Here is a 27,517-nt window from a genome sequence, read left to right as displayed (position 1 = left end):
GATCACTGCGTAAACTCGCTCTCCACCCCCCCCCCCCTCCCCTCCTCTTGTCCTTGTCCTCTGCCACGTTTCGGTATCGTACGCCAGAGTCAGCCGCTGCCGAGTTGCTGTCCAGCTGCTGGATTAGGGTGTTTCTCCGATCTGTCTGCATACGAGCTTGCTTCTGTGTCTTAGCTACAGCTAAGAGAATGTGCAGGATGCATGCTGGGAAAAGAGTCACCATCATACTGTCGTGTGACGCGTGCGTGGCAGTCGGTGCGTCTTCTTGATCCCCACGTTCCCCTCTAGGCTTGATAGATCGCCACGTTGCTTGTGAGAGAAGCATATTTATAAGGAGATGTCGGTGAAGGGTGAACAAGGAGGGGGTGGGGGAGGAGGGAGAGAGGAGGGAGATGCGCATGCAGAGGGTGGAGCTTAGCGGCAGGCAGTTCCCTCCGTCTTCCTTTCTCTCCGGCTCTGGCTTTCGGATGGGAAGGTGCATCTGCAGTCATCTCCACCTTCTGCTTTCTCCTCTGTTGTGACTCAGCTGATCGCGTGGACGGCTGCTGCTGTTTGGATCATTGTCCCTCTCTCAGTAGCGCAACACGGGCTGTCTTCAGACATCAGTTTTTCCCCTCTGGAAGTGTTTGGCTGGGGGGGGGGGGGGGATCTTTCCTGAATGAGACCCGGGGACTGGCGTGTTGTCCCACAGCACCTATTGAGGAGGGGAAGCCTGCAGGTGGAGGGCGGGGGCCGGGGGGGAGGCAGCAGGCCGAGGGCTCCAGGGTGGATGAGGGATTCGGAGGCTCCAGCAGGGAGGAGGATGGTTCTGCCGGCTCCCTGCGCGCTGGTCGTGCTGCTGCTCTGTAGGCTGCGTGTCGTTCAGGCACCCCCCCGCCTCTCCTCGACATGAACCTCGCTGGAACGGTGACTTGCTCCATGCTTAACTGCTTTGTAAGTCCACATGCCCTTAACTGGGCTTTTGTTTCTGTTTGTGATGGGTGTGGAACTTGCTCCCTGACTTCCCGGTGTGTGCGTGTGTGTGTGTGTGTGTGTGTGTGTGCGTGCGTTAGCCAATCGATGGGGGGTTGGGTGGGGTATACTGGCTGACACGTCGGTAACCAACACTCCATTCTGCACATACAAATAATTGAATTGCCTCAGTGTCTTCCTCCTGTGTCTATCACAAGCTGCTCTCGTCACTCGACTCGGGGTGTGGGGGGGGCTTAGGGATACCGGTTTGTTGATTGGCAGGGAGGAAGGAAGTTACCCATCGAGAGTAAGACGTATAAAATGTGTGCTGCACAGAATGTACCGTATGTTGTATTCTGCTGGTCTAGCCCTAGAGAAATGTAAGTCCAAGCAGTTGGAGAACCTGCAACGACCAGGTCATGATTTTGAGATTTACAGTCAATATTTATCACATAGTCAGCAAATAACCGGTGCTTCTCTTAGTCTTCATCCTTCAAAGGCTGAGAGTTCAGATTCATTTACATGGGGAGCATTCTTAGCTTTAGCTCGGTACTCAACTGTGCTTGCTTTTGTTGCCTTCAATGGGGAAAGTCACTTTCAGGTATTTTATCTTTTCCAAGTTTGGGCTACACACACGACACGTCATCAAAACGTCACCTGTAAATGTTCCCTCGTGTGTTTCTGAGAATCCTGATCCTACCTCCTGAGAAGAGCATCTCTTTACTTCTTTGTGCTATTAATTCTGTTCACTTAAAGACACAGCCGCCGCCTAATTTCCAGACATATTGGCTTAGAGCCCAGTTATGAGATCAGTTATGAGTTCGTTTGAGAATATTGATCACTTACTCTGCCGTCTTTGGGTCTTACCGGTTTCTTCAAATGCCCTTCCAAGTATGTAAAAGTATATTTTTGTCCTGATTGTTTTTCATGTGGTATTTGCTTCTCGTTCTCCCCTGATCCACCATCCAATTTTTTCCTCTTCTTACTACCCGACACTCCATTTGGAACCATTATTCTTGTGCTGGACAGATGAATATTAAGTTTCAGGTAACAAAGGCACACCTGAAAGAAAATACAGGAGTAGAGGTGAAAGTGAGATGTAGACGAATCAATAAATTCATCTGATTGGCTGCTTTACATTTAATATTTTGTCAGTGTACTTCAGTAAAAAGTTGGAATAAACATCCAGGATCAATAGCTCAGCATTGTAAAAAACAAATGACGCCCCTTTTGTATCGCAGTAATATCGAAAACTAGTCGGACTTCATTAAATGAATTGTCCTGAGTAAAATTGGTCACTATGTGCAGCCTGTTGTCAGACAAGGGACCGTCCACAATTTTTTTAGGACTTTTTATGAAGAACAATATTTGATATCGTCACTTTTGTGTACTGTCAGGTCATCAATTTCAGAATATCCACGAGTGGTCTTCTGAAGACTGTTAGTTGGGGAAAAAGGTGCTTTTGAATTATTTAACTACAAGGAATTAAATTAAATTAAATTCTATATAAAAGCTGCATGAATATTTATACTTCATTTCATTTGTAATAATCTCTTCTAATGTGTGTTTTTGTTCATTGCTAAATTTAAAATCTATTGTAAAACAAAATACAGTAGGTACTTTTCCTGTTTTGCAGATGGTAAATATCCTGAAGCAACTCTTTATGTTTTATATTTGATTAATACTAGCTTGGCTCTTGGCACTAAACTTCGTACAGTTAATGGTTCTCTCAATTTGCCCTGCATGTGTTCCCCTCACATTCAGGAGGTCACATAATCTAATCTGCACACCTCGTGGGACAAAACTCTAATCAGATGAAGCAAATATGAACCGTAAACATGGCTAATTATTTCCAAACGCTTTAGAGAGAAAGGGATTCTGCCATGAAGCAGAAATTGTTGTAGCCATGGTAACCAGACACTTATTCATGAAGACCGTGCTTCTGTCTTTGAATCCGTCCAACTAATCTACTGGTTTGCTTTGTTTATTTTTTCAGACACTCATGCTTTCACAATCACAACATTAAGTTACCTGAAGATTACATGTGTGTGACACGACATGTCAAATGAAATGAGCCAGATGTGCACATCTGTCAGCTCCAGCATCTTGCTTGCAGGTCGCACAAAAGTGGGGGGGGGGGGGAGCGGAGGCTCGCGGCAGTGACGAAGCAAAAACGCGTTGTGCACTGGACAAGCTGTGCTTCATCTTTGCCAGTCAGTGAGCATGGAAGTGACGGCGTTTCTCTATTCCCCTTTAATCTCCTGTAAGCTGACTGTCTGTCTGTCTGTCTGTCTGCGGACAAACTGCGATGGACCAGAAAACAGCCATTTCTTGCTATTCCTGTTAGTAATGACGCATTTTAAGCATCGTCTTGTTCAGTTGTGCAGCCGTACCGAAGGACTTAAAACTGAAGTCTCACTAGCTGCAAGTAATCATCCAAATAAATTATTCTACATAAATTGTCTCTTTTTTAAACTGTCAAAATTACTTGTGAAGTAAACAATTTCAATCATGGTGTCTTTATGAATTATATTGATAATTATTAATGCAAATGTATGGAGCAGTACGAGGACCACACAGCTGTTAGTCAGCAGTTTTTGTTTTTTTTTACCTTTAAAGTACACGGTGTTCTAGCAGACCTCTCAGAGGAGCGCAATGGGCAGCTCCATAAGAGAATTGAGTCAATGCTGCCAAGTCTGTGCTAGGTATACGGTAAAAGACTTGTAAGTGGACGGATTATTGTGCGCTCCATGATTGATTGCATCTTCTTTTTTTTAACTGATTAGCATTTGATTCCGTAAAGATGGCTCCTTCAGTAATCGTTGACCTCAATCTGGCAGCTAAACTTGTGTTCAATTTCAGAAAGGAAGAAGGTGCTTGGATGTCAGCGTGGGGATTCAGATTGCGCCGCAACGGCGTGTGAGATCAGCCTGTCATGGCGCGATCCTTGACTGTCATAGGTGAAATGAAGCAGACAAGTTAGGATGTTAGACATTTGTGATGGCAACAGTATTACCCACTTGAACTGCAAAATTGGGGGGTGGGATAGTTAGTTGCATTTGTGGCTGGGCGAAGGTTACATCTGCTGCAGGCCTAAAGATACATCAAGGCAGGAAAAAATGTTTGAAGAAAGTGGCGCAGGGATCTCGCATCGACCACTACTTCTTAAGAAGCAAGTCGAGTCAGTCAAGTGAAGTTCAGCGGCAGGACGTAAACCACAGTCCGCAGGACATCAATCCCCCTGTCCAAGAGGAGGAGGAATCAAGCACAGCAGAGTACCATGAGCCTAGCATACAACATCATGCAACAGAAACGAAGACCCAGGAGCGGAAGTCACCCATTAACTGGCCAAAATCCTGTGATAAAAAGGTATGGGAAACAGTCAACACAGACCTCATATTGCTGTTGGAGCAGCTTCGTGGAAATGCAGTGAAGAAACTGGATAGAATGGGAGAGCTCATTTACAACTACGGAGCTGAACGCTTCGGAGCTGCAAGCAAAAGGAAGAAAACACCATCCATCCCTATTCAATCCAGGAGACAGCAGGAAATAATTCGACTGGTCAAAGAAAGAAGGCAGCTGAAGAAACAGTGGAGGAAAACCACAGAGGAAGAGAAGGAGGGCATAAACGTGCTGCAGGCAGAAATTAAGAACCGGCTATCAGTACTGAGGAGAGCTGAAAACCTGAGAAAGAGGTGTAGAAAGAAGGAATTGGCAAGAGCTAACTTCTTCAAAGACCCTTTCAAGTTTGTAAAGGGTCTGTTCACGAAGGAGAAAAATGGAAGCCTCCAAACAACAAGGGAAGACCTCGAAGCCCACCTATCACATATATACTCCGACAGCCGCCGACATGAACAGGTCTCGTTACCACATGACATGCCACCGTTACATCCTCCAAAACATCAGCTAGACGTCAGCCCTCCCAAGTGGAGTGAAGTAGAAAGAACTGTACGCCGAGCAAGAGCAGCATCCTCCCCAGGGCTCAACGGGGTGCCATACAGACTCTATAAGTATGCACCAGATGTCCTGCGTTTCCTATGGCGACTGATGAGGCTGGTATGGCTGAAGCAGACGATACCAACAGCCTGGCGAAGGGCAGGGAGCATCCTGATCCCAAAGGAAAAGGACTCTACGGATATTAGCCAGTTCCGCCAAATCAGTCTCCTGAATGTAGAGGGTAAAATCTTCTTCAGTGTAGTGGCTCACAGGCTGACTAACTATCTGGAAGTGAACAACTTTATTGACACATCTGTGCAGAAAGCGGGGATGCCAGGCTTTCCCGGGTGCATGGAGCACCTGAGCATGATATGGCACCAAGTCCAGGCTGCAAAAAGGGATGGAAGAGACCTCCATGTTGTTTTCCTTGATTTGGCCAATGCCTTTGGCTCGGTTCCACACAACATCTTATGGTCGGCATTTAGCTATTTTCAAGTTCCAGATGCTATCACTGCCCTCGTCAGGGCCTACTTCCGAGATGTGCAGATATGCCTGTCAACAGCAGAGTACACCACAGCTTGGCAGCATCTGGAGGTGGGCATCATGGCAGGATGCACCATTTCCCCACTCGTCTTCACCATGGCCATGGAAGTCATTATCCGTGCATCTCGATGGGTGGTGGGAGGAGAGCGGCTAAAACCAGGCTTGCGCCTCCCGCCCATTAGGGCATACATGGATGATATGACAACTCTAACTTCAACCATTCCATGCACAAGAAGGCTGCTGAGGAAGTTGCAGGAGAACATCGAATGGGCCCGGATGAGGTTTAAACCGAGCAAGTCCAGGAGCTTATCTGTGGTGAAAGGGAAGCTATCAGACCAGCGCTTTAACATCGGCGAGGAGCCCATACCAACTGTGTTAGAGAAGCCAATCAAGAGCCTCGGGCGTTGGTACGATGCAACCCTTAAGGATATGGTTCAAGTGGAGCAGCTTAGACGGGATGCCATCAGCGGTCTTCAGAGCATTGACAGGACCATGCTCCCTGGCAGGCTGAAGCTTTGGTGTCTTCAGTTTGGTCTCATACCTCGGCTGATGTGGCCTCTGACCATATATGAGGTACCGTGCTCGAAGGTTGAGAAGCTGGAGAGGGTCATCAGCTCTTTTGCCAGGAAATGGCTTGGGCTTCCCAGGTGCCTTACCAACATAGCACTGTATGGTAGAGGCATCCTGGAGCTTCCTCTATGTAGCCTCACAGAGGAATACAAGAGCAGCAAAGTCAGGCTGGAGATGATGCTGACAGATTCTCGAGACCCCTGTGTAGCTCAAACCGCTCCTGCAATTGCAACTGGGAGGAAGTGGACTCCAACTGTAGCTATACACCAGGCTAAATCAGCCCTTAAGCACCGGGATATTGTTGGCCACGTGCAAATGGGAAGAGGAGGCATTGGCCTAGAGGAGAGTAAACCATCCTGGTGCAAGGCATCTCCAGCTCAGCGACGTGGGCTGGTGGTTGAGGAGGTTCGTCGAGAGGAGCAGGCTGCAAGGTGTGCAAAGGCTGTCTCACAAGGAAAGCAAGGTCAATGGATGCGTTGGGAAGATGTCGAGAAGCGCAAGCTCTCTTGGAGAGAGATGTGGGACATGGAAGCTTATCGAACCAGCTTCATCCTGCGAGCGACATATGATGTGCTACCATCACCACAGAACCTCAACCAATGGTACGGAGAAGATCCTACATGCCCCCTCTGTCCATCTCCAGCAAACTTGAAGCACATTCTAGTTGGCTGCAAGACAAGCCTTACACAAGGCCGTTACACCTGGCGGCACAATCAAGTCCTGAAGTGTCTGGCAGCTGCACTGGAGAATAGAAGAATGGTCGTCAATGCCCTGCCCCCCCTTTCCTCCCATCTTACATCATCAGGACATTTTGTCCGTGAAGGGGAGAAACAACAAAAGAGATGTATTCCAAAATCAGAGGTAGGACAGATGGGAGCAGCACGGGACTGGAGGCTCCTTGTTGATCTGGAGCAGAGACTCTGCTTTCCAGTGGAGATCGCCACAACCAACCTCAGGCCAGATCTTGTGTTGTGGTCTACCTCAATTCGAAGTGTTTACATCATAGAGCTCACAGTGCCATGGGAGGATAATATAGGCGAGGCCTTTGAGCGGAAGAAGCTTCGGTATGCTGAGCTGGCAGCGGATACTGAACAACGGGGCTGGAAGACCACAGTCCTCCCTGTAGAAGTGGGCTGCAGAGGCTTTGTGGGCAGGACTGCTACTAGTCTCCTCAGGGGCATGGGAATCCGGGGCCAGGCCCAACGGCAAACCATCAAAGCCCTGTCCAGTGCTGCTGAACGAGCAAGCCAGTGGCTCTGGATCAGGAGAAGAGACAACAGCTGGGCTCCAAAATGACAGAGACAACATCAGGGGGTATAGAAGGGGTTAAGGCAGAGGGGGGCACACCCGGGACGCCAGGTGTTGCTGCTGAGGCCTCTTGAGGTGTCGTGGGCCTGTTCAGTGAAACACCTATGATGGAGGGTGCCCACCTGATGACCCCAATGAAACCCTTAGCCCCTTCTATCCTGCCCTGTGATGACTATAATCCCTACCCATTTAGCAAGGTGAAAAGGATTGTAACATCCAGTCCCATTCCGGTATGCAGTCAGACAAGTTTGGCTCAGGGATGAGGATGCCCCTGCCGTGCAGAGTCCAGTGCACTTTGGGTAATAACACCATATCCTGTGTTTGTAAAACCAATACAAAGCTAGTTGTAGTAGCTAACCATTTCTGAGTTAGTCAGTGAGGGTGAATAATGCAAGGTTTGCTTGCTTCTATTCCCGTATGCCCAAATGCTTAACTGTTTTTGAAGAACAGAAGCTAGCATCTTATCCTCATCGTTATCGTCACTTGGAAACCCATCCTTGTTATGAATATAACGGCATCATTTGGAGGGCATTCAACCCGGCACTTAACATTGGAGAATCTTTCAAGGGGTGTAGACATCTCAGTTTGGCACAGACTTGGCATCCACAGCCATGTCTACCATTAGCGCTACCATTTATAACGATTGCTCATGTTGAAGGAGCAGGTAGACTGAGCCAACCATTAATTTCAACTTGACAGAATTGAATTTAAATGCTTAATTTAGTTCTTGGTTCCCTTTTTCAATTAGTGGTTGGGTATCAAGTGACCCTAGCAAGGAAAAGGAATCATTAAAAAACCCTCCGATTCAAAGCATGACTCATCAAGTGTGCAAAATGCCAGTCCGACTAACTTTGTTTGCACAAGTCTGTAACACCCAGTCACAAAGTCTACCGCCTCATGTGCTCATGCAATAACGATTGCATCGTGCCAAAGCAGGTAATATAAATACACAAGCGTAGCATTTTGCCAACAGCATTCATGAGGGAAAATGTTTCTGAGGGTTGGAGTCTCATGCTGCCTATTCAACGGTGATTCTGGACCTCTCGTAGTCAATATTTAATTTTGTACGTGATGACTGTGAGCTAGCCGATGGAGGCTGTGCGATTCTTCCTGGCATGCATCCTACAAGCTGAGTCTGGCCAACCTGATAAAAGTTTAATACGGAACACTTGGAACATTAACTTTGGGATTGATATTACATTTTTTTTTTACAAAGGCCCTTCCAGCAGTCATGATTTGAAGTTCTTAAACTGAATTTTAGAACATGGTTTTTGTAACATGTATGTGTGTTTTTACCTTACGATTTTTTTTTTTTTAATTACGACCTGAAGTATCCATCTGACCACCTGTTTGTTGTTTTTGTGGCTAACAGGGTGAAGAAGGGCCTCCCAGTCTGGAGTATATCAAGGCCAAAGACCTGTTCCCCCAGAAGGAGCTGGTGAAGGAGGATGAAAGTCTTCAGGTGAGGCAAATACTTGTCCATAAAACCGTCTGCAGGGACATCCAGCTGCAAAGTGACCAGGAGCTGTTGAAATTGCCAAGTATGGTACGTCTAGATTATGACCTCATCTTTAATCCCAGCTCCTTCTTTCAGATGTTCCACAAGGAAGCAGCCTGAATGCCGGACGCTGAAGCAGAGATATAGACTCTATCCTGGAATGACACTTTGTCGTTACTCTTGTAATTACTCTACCACACAATCGGCAAAGAATAAAAAGTTTAGAAACCTTTAGGTCAGTGAAGTGAGTTCCACATGGGGACGACGGTAGCACCATTGTGATGGGGAAACCGTAGCGCTGGAGAGATTCTCTACTGAATCCCGTTCTCCTTTTAGAAGTTCCTGCACTGACGCTCCCCCTCCTCCTCGCATTCACACACGCAGTCACACTTTCTCGCTCCTTTTGTGTCTTTCTGTGCGTGCGGCGACACTGATGATCGATTCTCAGACAACTGTTGTTTTTTTTTTTTCCCCCTCAGGGAGAATTGCAGGCATTGGCCTACCCCTCTATATTTAATATTCTGGTGCCCTCCCTCCTCTGTGCGTGAAAACCCGTGATGCATGCTTGCAGTTGTGTTTGCAGGCTTGCTTGTTTTCCCAGGCAGGCTGCTGAACCGGAAGTCACGACTCGCGCACGTCCTCTCTCTCGTTCTCCCTCGTGTTTCCCCCCCTTACCCTATTTCTTCTGCTGAAGCCTTCGTAGAGGAAACATGACACGGTATCTTCTGCTGCACTTTCTGTCTGCCTGTGACTCATCCACCTACTTTTGGATCTCTGTTTGTTTAATGCAGCTCCCAGTCTGTACAGCACGATAGCTATAAACTCTCTGCAAGACGTGTTGGCTCACCCAGGTTTTTCATTTCAACCCTTGCTGCGCTTTTTGAGGCAATATTTCAGGCACAAGTGCTCTCTTTTCTATAGATTTCTTAGCTTTGTTGGGTGCCTCCACACATTACATCGCTGACTGCGTGCCAGGGGGGGGGGGGGGTTTGCAGCCTATATTTGGCTCTGTTGCTGTCTGAAAGTGGAGTACTATGTGCTCCATTTCCCAGGTTAAGCTGTTCTCTTCCCCCTCGTATGCATGCACGTTTTTTACCCAGAGGTGCAATGATGAGCACTTCACCAACAGCCTGCCGCGCTGACAGCCTTTCACTTTATGCCTGATCTGCAATGTCCCAATAAAATCTTTGTTTTGTGTTATTGGTAAAAGCAGAAGACGAGTGAGTTGGCGTTGACTTTCGTTCGACTGGTCTGCTGAGCGCTTCCTGTTTCGTTTGCTCTGTGCACCAATGAGACTGAGCTTTTTGATGGTGTTTGTTAATGTTGTGTCAAGTAAGCCTGGCTACATGCCGTAATCCCCGGTCTGCCCTGCTGCATGTCCTCCTAATAGACACCCGGGGCGGGGGGGGGGCTCCTCTGCATTACACAGCAATGGAGGATGAGGTGATGTTGTCTCTAAGCAACACTGTTGTCCCCACTACTAGTACCTAAACAACAAAGTCTGATTTGTGATTCCAGATGACTGTGGTAGTGTTAAAGCAGCCAAAACCTGCATCAGTGCCTGGCTGGAGGGGGCTGGAGGGGGGGTGGCTAAGTATAAAGGGACACTTAGCATTGCTGTGTCTGACAAACGATGCTTTTAAAGCCCTTCGGCGGTGTAGAATTCATCCGTCTGAATGACGTTGGTTGCTTTCATATTATACACATTGAGACACTTTTTAGACGTTGGCAGCCTTAGCTCTGAGTCTCACCCACATGGTTGGGTTTTATAGCAAATGTCATGCCTTTAAAGTGTTTTCGATCATTTGTAAAATGTTAGCATGCTTATATTTTACCAAAGGTGAACACGAACTTTCTGAACCTCCACATGTGTTTGGCCTGTTTTGCATTTGTTTCCATGCCCCACCTCCACGGCAGTAGACCGTGCTAATGTGGATGCTACGCTATTGCACCCCACAGTGCTTGGATTTCAACACTCCTGTCATTCCGTGTCTCTCCAGGTGCCGTTCTCGGTTCTTCAGGGGGAAGGGGTGGAGTATCTCGGCAGCGCTGATGAAGCCGTCATTGCCATTTCTAACTACAGGCTCCACATCAAGTTCAAGGACTCTGTCATCAATGTGAGTCCAATTCACAGACAAAATACAGGCGGGATGGGAAACTCAATGGCTGGGTGGGCAGTGTACAACCTCCTTTGTTGCTATTGGCTGCTGTAACGGCAGAGAGGAGGCTATAATTGTAGATTTTCATCATCCTGCTCGCAAGGGAAATAAAGCTGCAAGTGCTTTACGTAAAGTACTCATTAAACAGTTATCGTAATACTCCTGCGTTGTCGTTATGGTGGCGTTCGCACAGCAGGAGTGGGAGGGACCTGGGACTTAGAGGCCAGGGGAGCTTTAGCGTGACATTGAGATTCCAAATGCCCGACCTGCTAATTCCCGCTTTAACTCCAGGCCTTGCTTAACGACGAGCTGGCCGGAGTTTTACATTCACTGGTGGCGAAAATCCTCAATACAAAACTCATTTCGTCTTTCCCAGTTGACCTCTGGGATAGTACTGCAGCATAGGAGCGTCAGCGCCAACCTTTCACTCACAGCCCCCCCCCCCACTTCCATCTTGCCCTTTGCTCATCCATGTTTGTCTTTCTCTCCATGATTTCCATTTGGTTTGGTCGTGTGCTCTTTCATCTTTCAACCTCTGATATTTCTCTCCTGTTAGCTCCTTATGTCTCCAGATATCTATTTTTTGTTTAATAGTTTCCATTTTTCATTTCCCATGTCCTTCTGTCTTGTCTCTCCCCCCCCCCCCCCCCCCTTTCTTTCTTTGTGTGTGCTCCATGGTGTCACTTGTGTTTTAGACCTCCCCAGGTGTGGACAATGAGATATCTGTGAGTACCATATGATAAAGCAACACCCTCTGCCACAGTCGGGTTTACTCAGCCCTCCTCTCCTGTTAATTACCATGTAAACGCCGGAGAGAAACGCAAAGCGTCACTCTGACACTTGTTAGTTATAATTTTCATGGAATAAGATTACAGAAAACATGCAGTGTGTTTTAATAAGACATGAAACAAGACAAGTATTGCTTTTGCAATGAGGCTCAAAAACATGTCTTTGACCCCAAAACGACATTTGCCTGGATGATGGATGACTCTATATATAACTGTGTATTTGTACATCTAAAAATTACATTAAACACATACTGTATGTGGAACACCGGAGAGCCCTCTCCTCCCTTACAGAGGGGGTGACGCTGCGTCCCTCCTGGACTGAGTCAGCACGAGAGCAGAGGGTGGTAACCTCTTTGCAGATGTGACGTATGCTCTGAGAGCTGGCCGCCAGGCTGATGCCCCTGCTCTCTGTCCCCCCCCCCTCCCCCCGCACAGGTGCCTCTCAGGCTGATGGAGAGCGTGGAGAGCAGAGATATGTTCCAGCTGCACATCGTCTGCAAAGACTCCAAAGTCGTCAGGTAAAGGAAGAAGTTCAGTCAAACCTTAAAGACGTCATGCTCGCCCTGCAGACAGAGCGCTGCTGTTACTGCATAAAAGCTGCAGAGACCGGGGGGGGGGGGGTCATTTAAATGAGGAAGAGCAATCTATATCACAATACCACGCTTAACTGCTAATCAATAATCCCAGGTTTAAAAATAATTTACTGAGAGCAGCAATACAATTTTGTTAGCATTATTCTAATCGGCTTTGTGTGTCATGTCCTCAGTCCAAACGGGGTCGTCCTCACTTTGAGTGTAAGTCGAGTCAGCGGGTGGACATACGATATAAAACGGTTTGGTGGTGCTTTTCGTTTTGTTCTTTGTCACAGGAAAACATTAAACGTCTACCGGATATTTTTCCCGTCAATATCTTTGGACTGTTGGTCCGACGGCGTGAGCTATTTAAAGATGGCGCCTTGTGCACATGACAGCCAGGCGTTCAGATGTCGCTCTCTTCATCGTCGAGATGAGAATGTGATGTCATATCATTTATTTTATAAAACCAGCACCAGAATTTTAATTGCTTACATAATCTTTTGCCAAGAATTGACAGATGGTGAATATTTAACGATCCATAAGTTTGATTGCACTTTAATAGTAAAAAACAAAACAAGGTTATATTTTGTTGTTGTGACCCCCCCCCCCCCCCCCCGCAGATGCCACTTTGCAACGTTCAAGCAATGCCAGGAGTGGGTGAAGCGTCTGAACCGGGCCATCGCTCACCCAGCCCGGCTAGAGGACCTGTTTGCCCTGGCCTATCACGCCTGGTGTCTGGGAGGCAGCGCCGATGATGAAGACCAGCACCTTCATCTCTGTCGTCCAGGTCGCTAGGGCACGGCAACAACAACAACTTCTGGACTGTACTTCATTCAAATATTTGCATTAATAAACGGGTTCTGTTTTGTGCAGGCGATCACGTGGCTCAGAGGATGGACATGGAGGTCAAGAGGATGGGCTTCGACACGCAGAATGTCTGGAGGGTGTCGGGAATAAACTGCAACTACAAGTACGTCACAGATGAGTCGCCATTAACGCCATGACGGCGTGACAAATGGCAAGAGCGACGGTGGACTAAAGTGTAGGCGACTACAGACGCGCTAACCATGTCGCCAGGATGCACTTCTCTAAATCATTTGGGAAATGAGTTTATAATTTTGGCAGAATTACAATTTGTGGTTGTTGTAGTCGTCGGGTTTCAAGATTACACAGACCTGGTGCTTAAATCAAAGGGTAATATTCAGTATTTACAAATACAAACGCGGATGTATTGGAGGGAGGGAGCAACCCTCTCGGTGTAAATCAAACATCCTTTAAAAGGAGCTCATTGATCAGGCTCTGCAGAGGGCGCTGCCCCGCCCTCAGGTGACGTAAATAGTCTAGCATCCGTAGCTCTAGAGCAGAACGTCGAAACGGTGGAGTTGTGTCTCCTTCATGCCCAAACACGGCGACGGAGAGGGCATGTGTGGGGAAGGTGGCTCTCTCAAGCTAGCTGCTCTCGACTCCAGTCTTTAGTAGACACACACATGCACGCACAAAAATGCAATATGAGACTCCTGCAGAAATAAGGAAAAGCAGTATCTCTGCTCAGATCGCCCAGAAACGGCCTGGCTTGCTGAGAGGCTGCCAAACTGGACAGCGGCTAATTAAACAAGCTGCAGCCTGCTGAGGCCCATGAGTCAGCACACGCACACGCACACGCACACACACACACACACACAGTCCGTCTCCCCCTCCCATCCCATCAGCAGGTGAAGAGAAACAGGAGAAAGTCTCAGGAGAGGGGAGGAGACCAGAGACGGATGGAGCTGATGCAGGAGCGACCCTGAATGATGAAGAATGTTGTTTCCTGCAGCTCGAAGCATGACGTCATCGTTTTACAGATTAGAGTCAGGCTTTATGTGCCAATATGAACTGCATTTTAACTCGTCCTCAGGCTGTGCTCCAGCTACCCACAGAAGCTGCTGGTCCCCATATGGATCACTGACAAGGAGCTGGAGAGCGTGGCTTCCTTCAGATCCTGGAAGAGGATCCCGGTGGTGGTCTACAGGTGGGTCCGCTGAAACGCCATCGCATGTTTACCACAATTTGCATTCTCCTTTCGGGTGTCTGAGGCCCGCATTTGTGATGACTCAAGGCACCAGAAGAATGGGGCAGTGATCGCTCGCTGCAGCCAGCCTGAGATCAGCTGGTGGGGCTGGAGGAACACCGACGACGAGTACCTGGTGACGTCCATCGCCAGGGCCTGTCAGATGGCTAGCAAGGGAACCTACAGGGCGCCAGCCTGCCGACAAAGCGGGGAGGCACCCGATTCCTGCGACAGCGATTTCGGTAAACGCCGACGAACAGATTGCAACTCTGTGTAGTATTTACAAATACACCGATTTCATGTATATTGTAGTTGTGTGTAATTTAGACATTATTTACATCTGATTGATTTCCTTTGTTTACACAGTGGGCTGCGATCGTAAACAGAGATGCCGAGCAAAACGCCATTTTTAATTATGCCTGCGTGTATCGGCCTAATTAAATAAATGCATTGTCATCAGCTTGGAGGTAATTAGATAACGCTGCGGCTCCGTTTTGCTTTTTCCGTTTGTGGTACTACTACGCAGACTGAGCTACAGAACAGTGCAACAGAGCGCACGTATTTAATTATTGATGAAGGATTCCTACTGCAGAGCGTCGTCTTTGACTGAGGGGTTCTTTCTGACAACAACAGGCCGTAAACACCGCCGATACGAGATATAATAAAAGAACCGAGGGGGAAAAGGAGAATTCTAACGACTGCTCTAGTTCCTTCTTCCTACACACACTTGTCTCTCCTCGCGTCTGCGGCTGTTTGATTCTCATAACGCCACAGAGACGTTTGAAAATGATCCTCGTCTTCTCGCCGCCAGATTCTTCCCTGGCTGTTGCCTCCGGCTGCGACGACAACGGCGTCCAACAGAAGCTGCTGATTCTGGATGCTCGCTCGTACACCGCCGCTGTCGCTAATCGAGCTAAGGGCGGGGGCTGCGAATGTGAAGGTGAGAGCGGCGCAAAGTATTTGAAGTCGATTTAACGAATATTACATTTTCGCAGCGCTTTCAAATATACTAGAATTTTTTTAATGTTCCCACAAGTTTAACGCCCAATTATGTACGTACTTCCTGTCTATTAATGTCCCAAACTGCTTTTTACGGACATACGATATCCAGTAAAACCGCATCCATTGGCTGCACGTTGCTCACTTCTACAGCTGACGGTCGACTGTTGGGAATTCAGTCCTATAATTAGACGCCGTCATCTGGAACGCCCGATGCAGCTGTGCTCTACGAGCTACGAGTTGTTTGCGTGCCTCGTGTCCTCAGAGTCGTGTCGTTTGTGTGCGTAGAGTACTACCCAAACTGTGAGGTGATGTTTATGGGAATGGCCAACATCCATGCCATTCGGAACAGCTTCCAGGCCCTGAGGAGCGTCTGCAGTCAGATCCCGGATCCAGGAAAGTAAGATGAGCTGCTGCCTCCCCTCCCCCTCCCCCTCCCCGTCCCCTCTCCCCTTCCCCCCCCCCCCCCGTCCCCTCTCCCCTTCCCCCCATTTAAATGGCCTCACCTCTCTCTGAAAGGCAACACCCACCCGGAGATGGGAGCACTTTCCACAGTCCCGTCCCATTTCTGCCGTAGAAGAAGAAGAATATTGTGTTTCCGTTTGCCCCACAGAAAACACACTGTGTGTGTGTGTGTGTGTGTGCGTGTGCGTGTGCATGTATGATAATGTTTTCGTTGCATGAAGAGGTTCTGGTTGCAACGAATGACCTGAAGGCTCCGCATAACGATCTGAGTGAACAGGAAGTTGGAGCGACTGGAAGCTTTTTATCAGGCGACCGTTTGAGGTTCCGTGACCTGATCCGGTGGTCTCTGCCTTGTCCAGCTGGCTTTCGGCGCTGGAGAGCACCCGCTGGCTGCAGCACCTCTCGGTGATGATGAAGGCGGCCACTCTGGTCTGTTCGGCGGTGGAGAGGGACGGCCGACCCGTCCTGGTGCACTGTTCAGACGGGTGGGACCGCACGCCCCAGATCGTAGCCCTCGCCAAGATCCTGCTGGACCCCTACTACAGGACGCTAGAGGTGAGTCTGCAGGTCCGAGGCGACTCGAGTCTAAGGTGCGGGCGACGCAAGCGTCCGTTTCTGCGTGTTTCACTCTGGTATTGCGTTCAACGCAGAACCGTGTCGTCCGCAGGGCTTCCAGGTACTCGTGGAGACCGAGTGGCTGGACTGTGGCCACAAGTTCGGGGACCGCTGTGGCCACCAGGAGAACGCCGACGATGTGAGCGAGCAGTGTCCGGTCTTCCTGCAGTGGCTGGACGGCGTCCACCAGCTGCTCAAACAGTTCCCCTGTCTGTTTGAGTTCAACGAAGCTTTCCTGGTGGGTGGGGTGGGGGGGGGGGGTTGCACGCCTCCTTTAGAGATGGACTCCGATCGTTTTAACGCGCGTCACTCTGTCGTGTGTTCAGGTGAAGCTGGTGCAGCATACGTACTCCTGCCTTTACGGCACCTTCCTGTGCAACAACGCTCGCGAGAGGGAGGCGAAGAACGTCTACAAACGCACCTGCTCCGTCTGGTCGCTGCTTCGCAGCGGGAACAAGAACTTTCAGAACTTCCTCTACATCCCGAGTCATGATACGGTACCTCGTGTTGTTTGTGTAGTTAAGGCTAGAGAAGGTGATATTTGGATTGATCTCAGGCACTGTTATATTGATCTTCTGGGGAAGCCCTCATCGTTTCTGTTTCTGTAAGGTGCTGCAGCCGGTCTGCCACACGAGGGCGCTACAGCTGTGGACCGCCGTCTACCTCCCCACCTCCTCCCCTTGCACCGCCGTGGACGACTCCATGGACCTCTACCTCCCCCCAAGTGTGACGGGAGACGAGCTCGCTCCCCGTTCTCTGGACAGGTGCGAGACGAAACTGTTACTGCCGATTCACACTGACCTCTAGTGTCTAACAGGCTGTATTGCAGCTTCGCTCTTCTGCACTTGTGAAATATTTAATTGTGTTTCTGACCTCCAGACTTCCCAAGACCCGTTCGATGGACAACCTGCTGTCGGCGTTTGAGAACGGGCTGCCCCTGACTCGCACATCCAGCGACCCCAATCTCAATAAGCACTGCCATGAGGGTCGCTCGCCGTCGGAGCCGTCGCCGGCCACGGAGGGAACCTCGACGGACGCCGCGGCGGTCCTGCTTCACGCTGAACTGGAGAGCAGCGAGGGAGGACCTCTTCAGAGTCCAGCCGAGACCCCAGAGGATGACCTGGGGGCAGAGAGCTGTGAAGAGCCCTGTCTCACCACGCAGCCCCTGCCCTCTTTGCCCCTCCCCCCTGTTCCTGTCGCCGGGGACATTGCACTTACTGATGCTCCCCTCCCCCCTCCCGTTCTCCAGCAGGCTTCGCCTCAGATCACGAATCCTCCTCTTCCACCACCTCCTCCGCTGGAGGCTGGCGGCCCCTGTAGGACTGAGAGCGCCGCCTCACCCACTCCTAACCGCCCCCAGCCCCCAGCTACCACCCCCACCCTGCCGCTTCACTGCCACACTGACCCCCGGGCGAATGTCCTGCCACAGCAGGCAGACCTGCCGGTGCTGAAGCAGCGAAGCGACGTCCTTCGCATGGAGGACTCCACTGAGACTCTCACGGGTGAAGAAGGGCCGCCCCCCGCCCCGCCTCCCCCAGCGAGCCGGGATCTTACCCGGTGTCACGTTGACGCCGAAAAGCCGGAGGAGTCCCAACCCCTAGTGGCGAAGGAGAGCGTGTCCGCAGCTGCAGGCGCCCCCCTGGACCACGCCCCCCTGGACAGCGCCCCGGCTGCAGCGCCCCGTCCTGCCCCTGATCTGTCCCTGTTCGGCTGCAGCTTGGGGAACGCTGACGGTCTGGCTCAGTCTGCCTGCGGCGGTGCCGGGCACTCTGGTGTGGGCCGCGCCTCGCAGCCCAGCGCCTACCAGAGCCGTCGACTCGCCAGTAAGCTGCTCCGCTCCCAGGGCTTCGCCATCACCAACGGGGGGGGTCAGTGCTCCCGCCGGGACGCTCTTTGTAGTTCCAGCAGCGCTGCGCAGCCCGGATGGCTGCCGACTCCCAGATCTGCCGGCCCGTGTGGGCCCGCTGCCGCCGCCCTCAGCGGCCACACCCTGGCGGGCCACCAGCTCCCACCGGGTCCATACACCCCACCCTCTGCCTCCTCCTCCCCGCCCCCTCCCCACGCCCCAGCGTACCTCGACGACGACGGCCTGCCGGTGCCCACGGACGCCGTGCAGCAGCGGCTGCGGCAGATAGAGGCCGGCTACAAGCAGGAGGTGGAGGTGCTGAGGCAGCAGGTGCGACAGCTGCGGCTGAGGCTGGAGAGCAAACGGGACGCCACCCCCCCCTCGGAGCCGGACGTCGACTACGAGGACGACATCGTGAGTAGCTTCTTCAGTGAGACGGTCCAGCACTGAAACGTCTTTTTTTTTTTTTGGTCTCATTCCTGTGTCTCCTGAACGCTTTTTTTTCTCCCAGACGTGTCTGCGTGAGTCGGACACCAGCAACGAGGAGGATTCTCTGTCCACCCACAGCGAGGACCGTCTGTCTGAGGGCAGCTGGGACCGGGTGGAGTGCAAGGACACGGAGGTGAGCGTCCATGTATCCGTGTCCCTCACCGCCCCGTCTCCTCCACACGTTTGGCTTTGAGCACCTCCTAATGACGCCGCGCTGTGCTAATGTGTGCGTAGGTCACGCGGTGGGTCCCCGACCACATGGCCTCCCATTGTTTCAACTGTGACTGTGAGTTCTGGATAGCCAAGAGACGTCACCACTGCAGGTTGGGCTTCACCGTGGTTGCTTTTGGTTTTCTTTTTTTTTTTTGAACAGGTTTGATATCTGCTATATTACCAGTAGATGCAATGATGTTCAAAGCTGCTGGTTTTATCTCCGTTAGATTATTGGAAGACACATTTGGGCCACAAGTCTCTCTGGGTTTCTGACTGCTAATGAGGAAAGAGCTCTAAAAATGGAGGCAGTGGACGAAGCGGGATAACAAACAAAAAAAACTACCGTTAAAGGAGAACTAACCTGAAACGTGTCGCCCTTAAAGTATAACGTTGTACAAGTACACAAGCTTTATTTTAGACTGTGTTTCGATGTGATTGCTTCTGTCCTTACTTTCATGAACTAAACACTGATGGTTATTTAAATGCATCACATCCGGAGCATGCAAATGCAGATAAAAGATCGGTGTCTAAAAAAAACACAAACCCCACCCTAACCTTTATTAAATCTCCCATTACCAGGAACTGTGGTAATATTTTCTGTAAGGATTGCTGCCACCTGAAGCTGCCCATCCCGGACCAGCAGCTGTACGACGCTGTCCTGGTTTGTAACTCCTGCTACGACCTCCTCCTGGAGTCCCGGACCCGCGAGATCCGCAGCCAGCAGCTGAAGAAGGCCATCGCCACAGCCTCCAGCTGAGCGAGGCGTCGTGGAGCGTGACCCCCCCGCCCGCCTCGGCTCTGTCCTGCTCGTTTTGGACTCGAGCGCCCCCCTGCGGCGAAGGAGAGATGGCGGTTTGGTTGCTCTATGGGAAGCTCTGGTTGGAAGTCGGATGCACTGAGACTGGATGAGCGGCGGCGGAGGTGAAAGGCTGGGATGGGGGTTTACCAACGTGACGCGGGGGCCTTCACAGCTTGAGGTGCTGCTAGAGGACAGCGAGACCCTCACCACCACCACCTGCACCCTCCTCACAGGCCCCCCCCGCCTGGCACTTCAGAGGACAATCACTCACCCTTCCACACGTTGGGGGGGGACTTGATAGCCTTGTCCTGTACTACTGGAGGCTTTCGACTTTAAAAAGAAAAGAATTGCTGCTACAGTATTTAAAAGTCTAATTTTGTATCCTTACTTTGTGCACTACTAGCTGTCGTGTTGTCGGGAGAATTTGAGACCAAACTCGAGCGAAAGGGAGGAATCTGCTGTTTGCGTCGTCGTCGCGTCCGTTTCCCGGAGCCTGAATGTAACGCGTAACGGAGAGCTGGATAGACTTTGTTCGTGCGGTCGTGTACTCTGTGTTCATCGCTGCCGTGTGTGTTCTAAGTTCTGTGTGTGCACAGTCGATGTGGTTCCGTCTTTATCGACGCTTCTCTCCAGTATAGCCGCGTTGACTCTCAGATCGGTGCAACGCTGCATGTCGCTTTGTGGGACGTGACGCTTGATGTGTTGAGACGAAGACAACGTGATGATGCTGAGCGGGGGACAACAGATGTCTTGTGTCTGCTGGTTGTTCCTTGAGACAATAGTGCCATATTTTGTTTTGTCTTTTTTTTTTTTTTTTTTAAGACTTTTCCTTTCTTGCGTATGGCAGCAGGTTTCTAATTGGCCATTCATTTGTATGTTGTGATGGTACCGCTAGTTAGCTCCTTAATTACAATGAGATAATAAAGATTAACAAATGGTTCCATTCGATAACCAGGCTAACCAGTTCAATTTGATGATTGGATGTCACTGAGTTAGTTTAACCTGTGTTGTTAGCCATTGTCTAATATTTGGGAGTTCTTCACGCGGTGTCCATGACGTCCGACGCTTTTATCGGAGCAGCCGTAGTTAACCGATCAATAGCGGCGGCTAAAAACGTGTCACTTAATGAATAATTGTTGTAAAGAAATGCACTGTTAAAGCTAAATCCCGTGGGTTAAAATAAAAGATATCATGGATCACTCTTCAAGCTCACTTCTTTGTGCGCGTTCACACGTTTACTACTGGTTGTAAGTGATCATGCTTAATCAGATCAAATCGGCTCTCTATGATTAGAGAATTTTTCTTGGAGTCTTTACTTTTCTGTTCAAACTATAAATTCTTGGCTCAAGGTGAGACAAATATTTTTGTTCATTTTTTTTTTGTCCAAGCAGACACAAAAATGTCAAATCTTTTAAAAGAGATTCAGGATCCTATTTGAAGTCCGACAACGCTTCCATTCATCCACCAGATGGCGCGCTAACATCGCCTCCTGTCGGTATTCCTCAGCGTCCTCTACGTCAGCGGCCCCCGGTCCGCACAGAAAGAATTAATAACTTACATTATTTACGTTTAATGTTTTTTTCCCCGAGTCTTAACAATGATTAGCTCTGAGAAATGCCTGAATTCTCCGTTACACCCGTCTGTGACGCACGTCAAGATGCTTTGTCTCGGTCACGTGACAAATTAAGCCAACAAGCTAGCAAAATGAGTAAATAATACAATTATGCATCAGGAAAACTTAAAGGGTCCTTTTTTTTTCACTTAAATTTTATTAAGATTTTTGACAGCAACGGAGAATTTGATGCCAATATTATAGTCCACATAATACATTAAAGGGTCTTTTTGTGTCGGCTGCACCCGTCCAGGCAGCGTTCACAGAGAAATGAAGTACACAGTGGATTCACGTGTATTGTTATATTTACAAAATACCACAGTTTTTGTGTTGGTAGTATCATTTTATTTGGTTGTATTTATCTTCCACGCTGCGGTTCGTGGACCGCTGCTTTAGATACGTGATCAATAATTCCGGAGCTTCTGCCTTCACTCCCAGAGAAGGAAAATAAAAACGACAGCTATTAGTTTTCCGATGGATCCTGAGGTGCTTCGTGGAGCTCCGCGCTCGTTTAACTGGTTTTACGCGTGACCTGAGGTCAAGGTAGGTTGGTGCGTTCTACGTCACTGACACGTCACTGATGCGCGGGGATCAAACCCAAAGAGCTTTATTTTGAAAACTAGAGTAAATCTTATCATCTCTCTGAATTTCTGTTTCCGATACATACTCTTGTATACTAATACATACTGAGTTACATTCCATACTCCATTACATTTCAGAAAGGTTTTTAACTATAAACATGTCGCAGATTAAAACATGTTCAGTCTGACGTATTATTATAAATTAGTTATTAATTGTAGCTTCACCGACTGCATATCAGTTCAATAATATCGATCCACGCAGCAGGAACCATTCATTACTATATACAGCCTGAGAATCCGGATCTTTTAATTGTTAGAACGTTTGATAAGATCAAATCTCGATTTGATCGCTTTAAAATCGAACAACCTCATTATTGATCTGGGAGGAGCTAGAAGAGAACAAACACACTGCGGTCAGTGTGAGACATAAATGTCCTTAAATGTGAAGCTCAGAACGTCCCTCTCATTGCGCCCTGGGGGGGGGGGGGGGGGGGGGGAGGGGCCACCCCCTTCCTGTCCGGGCTCGGTGATGGATAAGTATGAGACCCTTCCTGCAGGAATGCGATCACATTGATTAGCGCGTCGTTGTGTTGCCATCCATCGATCCATCCCCCCCCCCCCGCCCCCCCCGTCGAGTCTCACGCGCGCCAACATGCAGCAGCTGATCCGGATTCTCCTGCTGGCGGCTTGTTGGGCAACCTGCGCCGGAGCTGGAGGTGAGTCGGAGCTTTTATATTCTGGGATGTCCTGCTGCTGAGGTCTGGAATACACGCAGGTATATAAAGAGGAGGTAATTGAATTATCGGGTAGATCGATCACCTCATGTTTCTGATCCATATATGTTATTTTATTTTCATCTAAGCATGAAATTTGTAGTTCTATTAAACGTATCAATCAATGTATTGATACAAAAGAAGCAATAGGTGGTGAGCGAATGCGTTTGACAGAATCACGGTGCGATCAGAAGGGGGAGGAGGCGGAGCCCCCCCCCCCCCCCCCCCAACCAAATTTATTCAACCAAGAAGTTGATTTATGAAAACTCTGAGACTGAAATCCCAAAATTAATAAAACCCAAACGAGAGAGACCAAAGCGCACCAAACCCGTCTTCGTGTCTCTCTCTCTCTCTCTCACACACACACACACACACACACGCACACGCACACACCTGCTCGGCCCTTCACGCGCGCGCATTCCTCCATCGGTCAGTGGTTCGGGCTGAGACGCACTCAGCGCGTCTGTGGTTCGTATCAACGTTTATCTCCCCGTCGTGCACGACATGCACCTGCTCACGCGTGCACACACACACACACACACACACACACCCTGAGCCAATAGGAGGCGTTTGCGCGCAGGCTGCAGCAGAGAGACGCAGCGATCTGCGCACCGACGTCTCCGCGTCCACAGAGAGAACCGTCCGGTTTAGCGCAGTAAATATTTATAATAAAAAGCTCCTGCTGTTAATGATCTCAATTTGTGTCTGGCTTTTTATGTCTTTGACACACTGCGCCTTTACAACAGTTTAAATGATACATTATTGAACTTTTCAGTTATATTCGGAATATTTAGGAGTATCATTTATATATAAAAATAAAATCTAGGTGATGACGCGCAACCATTTCTGCATCGGAAGACAGGAGTATAAGCTCATTATTTAAAACGCTGCAAATAACAATCCTTCAATTATGTTGAGAGATTATCGTCTGTCATTATATTCGTTATATAAATGTAAGTGCTGTTTCAGTTTGACGCAAGAGCGAATTGGCGCAGAATGGTCAGTTGCTCCTTTCCTTCTGGCGCACTCAAACGATAGATTTACGCGTCGGCTTTTGTTCGCATTTTCTTTTCTCTCTTTCCTTTGCATATTTGTTACTCTTTTTATTAAATTCGACGCACGTCTTTGAAGTTTGCTCCACGCCGGCCCCTTCGCGTCGCTCATTTGGCCGCGCCGCACTCTGAACCGTGCGCCGATTTGTCGAGCCTTCTGCGGACAAAGATCTTATTGGTCGAGACAAAGATTCACAAAAATAGACGCGTCTGTGGACCAGCAGCCCGCGCCACGTGCACAAAAACTCACTTTAGTGAATGTCCTAATTTCTTTTTACAGATAAACTGTTTATAATTATTATTATAATTAAGTATTTATTATCATGACTGGGCGCATCATAAACTCGTTGCAGTACTGTCCGCTGCCGTTAGAGTTGAGTTAGATCATCAAATATAGTTCAGTAACGTTAACTGAAGCTGTCAAATTTAAAGGAAGCGCAGTAAAAACGTCTTTTTTTAAATTTGGAACGGGAAACCTTCCCGAAAAGTTTGCTTTAGTTATTCAAAACCCGCAGCAGCAGCAGACAGGCAGGACAGAAACAAGCAGCCGCTCAAAACAGTCTCAAAACAGCAGAGAGGGACCCTCCATGCATTTGTTTTTCAATGTCACCCCAAATACTTTTGATTTGAGAGGTATAGCTGCATATATTTGTCTGTGAGAGGGTGGAAAACATGCAAGACAAATTGTGAAATTGATAAACCCTCAGACAAACCTCTCGTAGATCGTCTCAGTGTTTATCCTGATTGCATTGAGAGAGATAAGGTGAAGAGCTGTAAACCTCTGTGTGCATCTGGGATAGCCAGAAATATAACAAGACGACTTAAACTATAAGAGAACAATTCACGGGCTGCAAAAGGAAGAAATAAGCTATTTGTATATCAAATCTATAGTTTTCATTGTGTCTGTCGAGAGGAACCATCCCAGCCTCCCGGATGAGGCTTGGTGTGACCCACAGGTGAGCAGCCAGTCAGGTGCTGTTGGTTCAAACCTCAGCGTGGAGAGCTGCAGGGCGGCTATCGGGTCAATGAAAAGGTCAAGGTCAGGTCAAGGAAAAGCTCGTCTTCACACAAACGTCTTCACGTCTTGTTTTCCAGATTGGTGCTACCAGTCCCAGTTCACCTGTGATCGTCAGTGCAATGGTGAGTTTTACTGAAAGTCAATCTAAGGCGCTTCTCTTCTCGCTCCTGTGTGAGTCCAACAGTGGAAGCGGTGCGTTTCCTCCAACCTCATTTAATAGCTAACTTTTATAGGCAGCAATCCGGCAATCCTCTGCACAAACACCTAGAATAGACTGAGCAATGAAGCCTGGGGCATTTAATGTCTCAGTAGTTCACCATTTGAAATAAATTAAATGATCTTTATATATATATATGAGGGGAAATGAACAATTGCCATTTTAAGGCTATTCATGTGGTAATTGTACTTTTTTATTTCCTACAAAAAAGAAAAGATGATATGTATATGTATGCGATTAAAGGAACGTTCTGCCATTGATCTGGTATCAGCTGGTGGGTGAGGCCTGAACATAATTAATAAAAGATGAGAAACGTTTCTGCACAACAAAACACAAAACGAAAACAATCAGGACAAGCAACAATCCTTGAGTTGTGAGACTCGAGCAAATGGTGATGGATGGATCAACAGCCAAAAAAGATCTCCCCGTCGGGGAATCGAACCCCGGTCTTCCGCGTGACAGGCGGAGATACTGTCCACTATACCAACGAGGAAGACACAAGCTCAGGAGGTGACGTCAGTTAAACACACAGCGGTCCGGCGGTTTTGGACAGTTATCTTTATATATTGTTCCTTCAGCTGCTGTTTTCGTCTACGGCCACACCACTCTGAACACGCCCGATCTCGTCCGATCTCGGAAGCTAAGCAGGGTCGGGCCTGGTTAGTACTTGGATGGGAGACCGCCTGGGAATACCAGGTGCCGTAAGCTTTTTATCTTCCCTGAAGCAGAGGGCAAACTATATGGAATCTTTTCATCCAAAGATTAACGGTATAGTGACCAGCACGTTCAGGTTAGAGAGGTCAGTCAGGCAGGGGTGCCCGCTATCGGCTCTGCTGTACTCGCTGTCGGCAGAGCCGCTAGCGGCACTGATGCAGCACAACAATAAGATTAGGGGTGTAGAGCTACCGGGTGGTCAGATTAGTTTATTATATCAGTATGCGGATGACACAACAGTTACAGTGAGGGATACGGAGAGCGTAGTAGAGGTGTTGGAAAGTGTAGAAATGTATGGCAGGGCGTCAGGAGCTAGGGTCAACATAGAAAAGTCAGAAATAATGTATGTAGGGGCAGACAGGATAGGGAGGGTGGACATAGGGCTGAAAGAGAGGAAGGACTATTTTAGGGTGTTAGGAGTCAACTTAGGGATAGCGGCTAGAGAGGGGAGAGACATGCAGTATGAGGGGATCGTCAACAGCATCAGGAAGTCGTTGAGGTTTTGGAAGAGGAGAGGGTTGAAACTGAGGGGGAAAGTGGTTGTGGTGAATGCGTTGGTGATGAGTAAGCTTGTGTACGCGATGGCTGTGTTGGATGTGCCGGAGAGGGTGATGCGAGATGTGGATGAGCTGGTTAAGGATTTTCTGTGGGGAGGGAAGGGAGTCAGGATAGCTAGGGAGGTACTGGAAAACGATTATGTGGACGGGGGATTGAAGCTGATTAATTTACGGGATAAGGTGAAGACACTCAGAGTTAAAACGGTGATTAGATATTTGGATAAGTGTAGGGACCATGGGTGGAAGGTCTTTTTGAGGGAGGCGATAAATAAATGTGGGGGGTGCGGGGAGAGTGGAGTGTACATGGCACTGAAGAAGGCAAGAATGGACGGAGTGAGCGAGTTTTATAAGGAAGTACTGGCGGCATGGGGAGAGTATGTGAAGCATGTGAAGTATGAGTGTGCGAACGTGAAGCAGGTGTGGGAGCAACCACTGTTCTTTAACCCACAAATAACACACGAGGGGAACACAATGTACAACAGGGTCATGTGGAAGGCGGGGTTTAGGAAGATCAGGGATGTAGTCTACGAATATGTACCGGGGTTCATGAGGGCACAGGTGATAGTGGATGAGGTGAGGGAAAGGGAGGGAGAGATTTGGCGGGGCACGGCGGAAGGAGTGATGGAGAGACTGAAGGGTGGAATGCCGTGCGAATGGGTGAGAATGATTGAGGAGGAGGCCGGAGCGTGTGAAGAAGGAGAGATCGAGATGTATGTGGGTGAGGGTGAACGGAGGGTGAGGCTGGAGAATGTCAAGACGAGAATGGTGTATAAATGCTTGAGGGCGAATGAGGTGAGGAGACCGGCTGCGGAGAGAGTGTGGGTGAGAGTAGTGAACGAAGTGAGGGTGGAAACGATGTGGAAGAACCTGAGGGTGAAATGGAACTGCCATGAATGTGAGGAATTTGATTTTCTTTTACGTCACAATAGGGTGTTCAATAATTTATTAATTAGTAGGTTTGATGCGACTGTGAAGAAAGAATGTGATGTGTGTAGTGTGGGTGTAGAAACGTGTATGCATGAGTTTGTTGAATGCAGAGAGCTTCAGGGGTATTTTGAGAGGATGAGGGAGATGATTGACAGATGCTGGAGAGGACGGTATGTGGTGGAGATGGAGTGGAAGGCGTTGTGGCTGTTTGGAGTGACTGGGAAGAAGAAGGGGGAAAACATCAATCTGTTAAACCTGGTCT

At 48.9% G+C, this 27,517-nt stretch overlaps 2 protein-coding genes and 2 non-coding genes across 4 annotated transcripts in view; 3 read left to right on the top strand and 1 right to left on the bottom strand.

The window, feature by feature from the left end:
• Positions 1-888: 888 nt before the first annotated feature.
• mtmr4 (myotubularin related protein 4) lies at positions 889-21,000 on the top strand. Its single transcript, XM_068744107.1, has 19 exons — positions 889-933; positions 8,681-8,770; positions 10,807-10,923; positions 11,661-11,690; positions 12,189-12,271; positions 12,949-13,115; positions 13,202-13,298; positions 14,226-14,339; positions 14,427-14,620; positions 15,190-15,318; positions 15,666-15,777; positions 16,202-16,397; positions 16,510-16,695; positions 16,784-16,954; positions 17,067-17,221; positions 17,337-18,717; positions 18,815-18,925; positions 19,027-19,115; positions 19,585-21,000. The coding sequence occupies exons 1-19, from the start codon at positions 889-891 to the stop codon at positions 19,760-19,762; spliced, it is 3,645 nt and encodes a 1,214-aa protein (XP_068600208.1). The 3' UTR covers positions 19,763-21,000.
• Positions 21,001-22,649: 1,649 nt separating this feature from the next.
• Positions 22,650-27,517, top strand: part of ca4a (carbonic anhydrase IV a) — a 7,074-nt gene continuing 2,206 nt past the window's right edge. The window contains exons 1-2 of the mRNA XM_068744721.1: positions 22,650-22,713; positions 24,918-24,962. Of these exons, the coding sequence (XP_068600822.1) occupies positions 22,650-22,713; positions 24,918-24,962 (109 nt within the window). The remainder of the gene's footprint in view (positions 22,714-24,917; positions 24,963-27,517) is intronic.
• trnad-guc (transfer RNA aspartic acid (anticodon GUC)) lies at positions 25,479-25,550 on the bottom strand. The gene has a single exon. It is a non-coding gene; the product is annotated as a tRNA-Asp (tRNA).
• Positions 25,647-25,765, top strand: LOC137900921 (5S ribosomal RNA). Its single transcript, XR_011105685.1, has one exon. It is a non-coding gene; the product is annotated as a 5S ribosomal RNA (ribosomal RNA).

Source organism: Brachionichthys hirsutus, chromosome 10 (assembly GCF_040956055.1).
Source record: "Brachionichthys hirsutus isolate HB-005 chromosome 10, CSIRO-AGI_Bhir_v1, whole genome shotgun sequence".
Taxonomy (NCBI): domain Eukaryota; kingdom Metazoa; phylum Chordata; class Actinopteri; order Lophiiformes; family Brachionichthyidae; genus Brachionichthys; species Brachionichthys hirsutus.
This window is presented reverse-complemented; position numbering and strand designations above follow the sequence as displayed.